This window comes from Cetorhinus maximus, chromosome 11 (genome assembly GCF_964194155.1).
Source record: "Cetorhinus maximus chromosome 11, sCetMax3.hap1.1, whole genome shotgun sequence".
Classification (NCBI taxonomy): domain Eukaryota; kingdom Metazoa; phylum Chordata; class Chondrichthyes; order Lamniformes; family Cetorhinidae; genus Cetorhinus; species Cetorhinus maximus.
This window is the reverse complement of record NC_135889.1, coordinates 69,106,274-69,113,827: the sequence shown is the minus strand read 5'-3', so window position 1 is coordinate 69,113,827 and position 7,554 is coordinate 69,106,274. Positions and strand designations below refer to the sequence as shown.

Here is a 7,554-nt window from a genome sequence, read left to right as displayed (position 1 = left end):
GGGGGCTCACGCGCAGGCCTCTACTTACAAGACCAGAGATAAAGCAGGGATGGCATCTTAATGGCTGCAGGGCTATGGCTTTCTTGGGGGAGGAGAAGAAGTGGTCTCAGGCAAGGGAAGAGGCTGCAGGGCGAGGGCTGTACTGGGGAAGGGGTTATCCCAGTGTGTGTGTGGGGGTACATATTGATCTGTGCAAGTGGACTCAAGATGGGCTGAGGAGGCAGTCTCCAGAGGAGATGAAGCCAGATGGAGATGTGAGGGTGTGTGTGAGACAGTTAGTGGTGACGTCCCCTGAGCTGGCAGTGAGTCAGATGCCAGTGAATGTGTGATGAGCTTGTGGGTGTGTGAGTTTAGAGTGATGAGATGGTTGCCTTACCCTGGCAGCATGAATGAGATTATTCTGCACTGGGTGGCGAACCACTTATGTGCAACATTGGCACTGACCACCACTGCTGCCACCTCCCAAGCCAGAGTGGTGACATTGATGGGCCTCCTGCAGCCAGAGCGGGGGAGTGGTATCGTGGCAGGCCTCCACAGTGTCCAGATGGTGTCCCAGGGATGCGTCACTGAATCTGGGGCTGCACTCTTATTGCCTTTCAGGGCCGTGCCTTCTGTGCAGCAGTCCTGAGCTGGAAGCACTGAGAGGTGTGCACAAGGCTGCACTTTAAATATGGCACACAGTGTGAGGAAGTGGCGAGGTGATGGCTGCCCGCCGGTGAAACAGCGTGTTTCCTGGGCATGCATGATTAATGAGTTGGGATTGGGACAATACGATATTGCCCCCTACTGCACTTAGTGCACATCTGGGATGATTCTGTCTATTGTGTTCAGTTGTGGGTGCCACACTTTAGGAAGGATGTGAAAGCATTAGAGAGTGCAGAAAAGATTCACAAGAATGGTACCAGAGAAGAGGCACTTTAATTACATAGCTAGTTTGGGGAAATTGGGACTGTTTTCCTTGGAGAAGAGAAGGTTTAGAAGAGATTTGATAGAGGTATTCAAAATCATGGTGGAAGGATGGAGACCAGAGGGCACAGATTTAAGGTTATTGGCAAAGGAAGCATGAGGAAAAATTCTTTCACACAGTAAGTGGTTAGGATCTGGAATGAACTGCGTGGGGGTTTAGCGGAGGCAGGTTCAACTGAGACATTCAAAAGAAAATTGGATTATTAACTGAAAAGGAAGAATGTGCAAGGATATGGGGAGAAGGCATGGGGATGGCACTAAGTGAATTGCTCCTTCAGAGAGCCAGCACAGACACAATGGGCTGAATGGTCTCCTTCTGTGCTATAATTATTCTGTGATTCTGTGAATAGGATTCTGGTCAGTCCACACTTCAAGTATAAAAAGCAAATAGAAACACTGGAGAAAGTGCAAGAAAGATTTACAAGCTTAGAACCTGAACTGCACCAAATTATGGCTTCAGAAAAGATTGAATGAGTTGGGATCTGTTCCTTTAGAAAAGAAAAGTCTTGGAGGTGACCTGACAGAAATCTTCAAAATTATCAATGGGTTGGGCAGGATAGGTGTGAAGAGAACATTTCCACTTGAAAATCCAAAAGTAAGAGCTAAGAGTATTAAAAATATGAATACAAGGTAGTACTCATAAATCCAATAGGAAAATAAAAAGAAATGTATTTCAGAGTGGCTAGAATGTGAATCTCGCTACTACAGCAAATGGTTGAGGCAAGTAGATTAGATACTTTCAAAAGGAAACTAAACAAATACATAAGAGAAAAGAGAATAGAAAGATATGCTGAAACACTCAGATGAGGCAGAGGGAATGAGAGGAGACTTGTACCGGGTATAAACAGACGAATTGGGTTGAATGGCCAGATCCTGTGCTGTAGATTCTGGTACTCAAAGTAATGTATTAGGTCATTGAAAGGTAATTTAGCCAAAACACTAACAATATCTTCCTCACTCCAAGGATACTGCCTGATCTGCTGACTGTTTCCAACACTTCTGGTTTTTATTTCAGATTTATGTTCCTATGAGAAACTTCTTCTCTCAACGGATTGTTGCTGTGTGGAATTCTCTTTCCCAGAAAGTAGTGGTGGCTGGGTCTTTGAACTTATTCAAGGCAGAGTTGGACAGATTTTTGTTAGACAAGGGTTATGGGGAACAGTCAAGAAAGTGGAGCCAAGACCACAACCAGATCAACCATGATCTTATTGAATGGTGGAATGGGCTTGAAGGGCCAAATGGCCTACTCCCGCTCCTATGTTCTTATTTTCCTTCCTATGTTCCAATTTTCAGCATTTCAGTAATTTGCTCCTTTGCAAAAAGTTGATTTTATTGAAAAGCATACAGTTAATTCATGCGTGCAACATGTGAAGTTGAAGGAAATAATGATTCAAAAAATACAGACAGTAAGGATCCCCCAATAAGACACAATGCCATGCATCAGAATGTATTTCAGATGAGACGTTAAGCTGAGGCCCATCTGCCTGCTTGGGTGGATCTAAAAGATCCCATGGCACTGGTCTGAAGAAGAGTAAGGGAGTTATCCCCAGTGTCCTAACTAATATTTGCAGATGTCATATATCTCGATTTTCAAGCGGCCTTTGATAAGGTGCCCCATAATAGACTAATGAATAACGTCAGAGCATGTAAATTCACGAGACAAATGGCAGAATGGACTACTAGCAGGCTTCAAAACAGAAGGAACATTGTGGGAGTGAAAAGTAGTCATTCAGAGCAGCAGAAGGTGGGAACTGGTGTGCCACAAGGATCAGTACTGAGACCACTGCTATTCACAATTTACATTAACAACTTTGGACTCAAAAACACAATTCCTAAATTTGCAGATGACACCAAACTGGTGGGTTGGTGGGAATAGTCAATACTGAGGAGGACTGAAAGAAATTACAGGAGAATATTAATAAACTTGCAGAATGGGCAAACAATAAGCAAATGAAGTTCAACACAGATAAATGAAAAGTAGTACATTTTGGTAGGAAGAATACAGCATCTGTCCATCATGGAATATGATGGACTGTGTCCTGGGTGTATGTCACATTTGTATTGAATGTGGTCTGTTGTGGCTGTAGAGGCCGACTCATGAGTGGCAGTCCCTTACATGGCTGGCAAAGATGAATAGCTTTGGCTGAATTTCGGCTGATATCTTTCCCTTTTCTGCCATCTGGTAATTTCTTTTGTCCTCTGTTTTTTCCAAACACTTACTAACTGCTGTCTCCAGGTACTCATGGTTGGTCTTCCCATGCATCGACTCCAATCCCAAACAACTTGAAATCCGCTGCAGACATCCTTGTATCACAGACATGAGTGACCTGTTAGTCTTGTGCCGATAGCAAACTCAGCATACAGCATGTCTTTGGCGATACGGTCATCATCCATTCAGCTCACATGACCGAGCCAATAGAGTCACCATTCACTCAAGAAGACAAACATATTGGGGATCCCTGCACACTGACGTACTTGTATATTTGACACTCTCTCTTGCTGGGAGATGCCCAATATTCATCTGAGACAGAGGAGATGGAAGCTGTTCAGCCACTTTTCTTGGCTTGTATAAGTTGTCCATGCCTCGCTTCTGTGAAGGAGGGTGCTGAGAACACAAGCCTTGTACACACGGAGTTTGCTGTTGGTCCACTCTCGACTTCTCAACTTTGACTTGACAAAGTGTGGCCTTGGCAATCCTGGTGCTGATTTCGGCATCAAGCAGCAGCTTGTTGATAATTGTTGATCCAAGATGTGTGAAGCTGTTAATGACCTCCAGAGTGAAGTTGTCAATGTTGATGGAAGGTGAAGTCTCTATATCTTGGCCCATAACTTTGATCTTCCTGAAGCTGATTGTCAGCCCAAAATCCTTGATCTATAAGCTGTTGCAAGTAAACTTCAGTATGGCATTCCAGCATGGTATCATCAGTGCCATCATTCAGAAAAGAGAGGTCGCTTGTTACTTCAAAGGTGTGCTGCTAGGTGGGGTACAGGAACAAAGGAATCTTGGAGTACAAATACATCAGTTACTAAAAGTTGCACCACAGGTTAGTAAATCCATAAAAAAGCAAACCAAGCAATCGCCTTTATTTCTGAGGGATAGAATTGAGAAGTAGGGAATATGCTAAACCTGTATTGAACCTTGGTTAGACCACACTGAAAGTACAGCATGCAGTTCTGGTCACCATATTATAAAAATAATATAAACGCACTGGAGAGGGTGCAGAGAAGATTTTCAAGCATGAAACCAGAAATGTGTGCATATACATATCAGGAAAGGGTTGACAAACTGGATTTCTTTTCTTTTCAAGAAAGAAGGCTGACCTAATAGAATTAAGCAAGTTTTTGTTAGAGTGATTACAGAATGTTTCCACTTGTAGGAAGAGCATAATTAGAGGCCATCAATATAAGATAGTCATCAAAAAATTCATTATGAGAATTCAGAAGGAACTTCTTTCCCCAAAGAATGGTGAGAATGTGGAACTCACTACCACAGGAGTAGATGAAAAAGTATTGATGCATTTAACGGGAAGCTAGACAAGCAAATGAGGGAGAAGGGAATGTAGGGTTACAGTTTCAGGTCAATGACCTTTCGTTAGTACTGGAAGAAGCTGGAGAGTAACAGCTTCTAACCAAGTGCAGAGCCTGCATATTATACCGTGTACATCATGTACTATTAACGTAAGCTATGTCAACGTGTAAGCAAAGAGTACTTAGTGCTTTAGGTCCGCTTCTAAGGGTTCAGTTTTAATTGGGGATAATAATTGGCACACCACATTTCCATTTTCCTCTCTGTTTAATAATAGCCGCCTCTATTGTAAAGATAAACTGAAAGGAATATTTTTTAAGGTACAAAATTATTTTGCAACAATTCCAGTATTTCTTCACTTGTTTTGCAATTGGAACTACACAGCTGGGTGGTTTCACATAAAACGATAATTGTTCCCGCCATCCTCTTTCCAAAGAAAGATAAGTACTAAAAAGCCCTAAATTAAGCATGACTGATTTCATGCTGCTGTCCCCGTGACTTGTTCCTATCAGCTGCCAATCCCCATCGTGTTCTCCACCTCCAGCCCATTTCCTGGATTCACCAGATCTCTGTATCCAAGATAGGGGTGCACTTGCTTTTGGGCGGATTGACGCCGAGGCTGATTCGCTCCTCTCTGAGAATGGTTTCATCCAGACAGGTATAATTATCAGAGCGAAGCAAACGCAGTCTTCACAGGCTTCCACTTGGGACGAGCAAACAGCGAACTACAAAGCAAACGTCAGAGCCCGACTGAGAGCGGAGGATAACTGATTGCTGACCTTTCCGAGCTGCCTGCGAGAGTCGGGGGGATTGCAACTTCACACATTTGGATTGAACATTGCTGAATGTGCTGGCTGAAGCCACCTGTTCCATCACAACTTCGGGCTCCACATCAAGAAGTAGCAGCAATGAATTCGACCTTAGTGAACCAGACTGAGAGGGCGATGTACTTTAACCGTACCGATTCTTTGAACTCGATGATCAGTTGCTGTAACGATAACTACTCTGTCGTGACAGACAATGGTTTCGTGCTGACGGCTCCGGACGAGAGAAACCTTTACATCATGAGAGTGGTCCAGATCGCTGTGATGTGTGTCTTATCTCTCACTGTCGTCTTTGGGATATTTTTCCTCGGCTGCAATTTGCTTATCAAATCAGAAGGGATGGTGAACTTTTTAGTGAAGGACAGGAGACCTTCCAAGGAGGTGGAAGCGGTTATTGTTGGTCCCTATTAGCAGCCAGCACCAAAAGTCATGGCAACGTTTCGGATTGCTGACAACGGCTTTGCCATTAACTCCCCTAGACATATCCTGCACCAATCCCAGAGAAATGGAGGGACCTTTGTGCAAATCAGTATTTTAGACATGGAATGAGGAAACCGAGGTGTTGGAATTGTTTCTTATCTGGTGTCTGCTTAGCACAGGACTTTGAAACGTGGCGGCGAATTGTTGAATCTTTTGGTGGTGATGACTTAGACATTGACTAACCCTGTCTGAAGCGATTTGCCAATTCCTTTCCGTGGCCAAAACAGATTATTTTAAAAATGTACAGGAACCATTGCACAAGTCAAACAAGAGCCGATCAAAACTTGCGACATGGAACGACTTACCCGACTGTTCAGTTGTAAATATAACTGTTGTTTATTGCTCCCTTTGATTTTTTTTCTAAAATATTTATCCTTATCCTTTTTATTTGAAATTAGTCGTAAATCTTGGCGTCCTTCGCTACAATGTTTGAACAAAATATTTCAGTAGGTTTTTTTTTCAAAAGCGTGCGGATGTCAAATTGTATTTTTAATGTTATTTGTATAAAATGCAATTTAATACAAAACTTCTATTTAAGAGCGGCAGATTGTCATTACAGTCACTGAGCCTTTAACATTGACTTTCCCACGGATGCCTAACGTGTTATGACAAATCAACAATTCTGTTTTGTATTTCAAAATATTATTAAAAGGTACACATTTGTTCTTTGGTTTAATATTATTTTAAATAACGATGAGGAATATGTTAACTCCTTTAGAAAAGTCTGCAGTGAGCCGCTCATTTTTTTTGCGCTGGAAGTCCATTCAGCAGATGTATAGGGAAGAATGCAACTGCCTATAACCGTACTATTCGCTGAGTGATCGAGTGACAGTCAATTCCTCCAACTCCAATAAAACTGCTATTAAACATTGACTCAAACCTCGGTAGAGACAGTAAGCAACTGCGGGAAGATTTTGATTTCCTGGGTTTCTGTGCCGCTGGATTTACGTCAGTCATTTTGGAAATTGGGGGCTGCTTTAACATAAGAATGACCGCTGAGTTCACAATAACCTCCACTTAAATCCATAAATAAATAAATGAACGGGGAGGGGTGGGTGTGGACAGAGGGGTAGTTACAATCCCTACAACTGGACTCTTAACATTGTCCACGGTGAACAGTAACTACAATCTGGACCTCCGCGAAAGTACTTTAGTTCGTTTCTTCCAGCAGCTGTTGCTTAGGTTTTCCAGCTCGGTTTGCTGCGAGCGGGATGAAGAATTCCGGTTGGGCTCCATGTGAGAAAGATGAGGAAAATCTCAGCAGCGAAGGTGCGGGCTCTGCAAAAGCCATTCGCAATATCTATATGGCTGTTGCGGTGCGTGTAGATAGCAGCTTCGGTGGTGCATGTACACAAATGTCAGGGAGCTATTGAGTATATGTGTATTATATACACATCATTCTCGAATAATTAACTGTTGCAATGTAAGGGCGAAACTTCATTGTGCAGATCGCGGCAAACACACGCGCTTCAGAGGGAAATTAAAATAAAGTTGCGGTCAGTCGCTCCAGGCAATTCTGATGCCGACCAGCAAATATCGCACTTATAACAGGCTGTACCGAAACCCATAGGGAACAATTGGCTGGATTAAGACTGCTACCGGAATTCTTTCATATTTAAATTGGTGTTAGCCGGAAGTTGTTCCTTTTAAATTGGTGAAATCGATTTAAATGCTGCAATTCTTCTGAGATAATTGGGTTACTTTTAAAGTCAGTGTTGCGTTATTTTGTCAGTTGTATTATCTGCTTAATGCAGGCAA

At 42.8% G+C, this 7,554-nt stretch overlaps 1 protein-coding gene across 1 annotated transcript; it reads left to right on the top strand.

Moving 5' to 3' along the window:
* The first annotated feature begins 5,070 nt into the window (after window positions 1–5,070).
* rprma (reprimo, TP53 dependent G2 arrest mediator candidate a) lies at window positions 5,071–6,458 on the top strand. Its single transcript, XM_078551374.1, has one exon. The coding sequence runs from the start codon at window positions 5,338–5,340 to the stop codon at window positions 5,725–5,727; it is 390 nt and encodes a 129-aa protein (XP_078407500.1). The 5' UTR covers window positions 5,071–5,337; the 3' UTR covers window positions 5,728–6,458.
* Window positions 6,459–7,554: the final 1,096 nt, after the last annotated feature.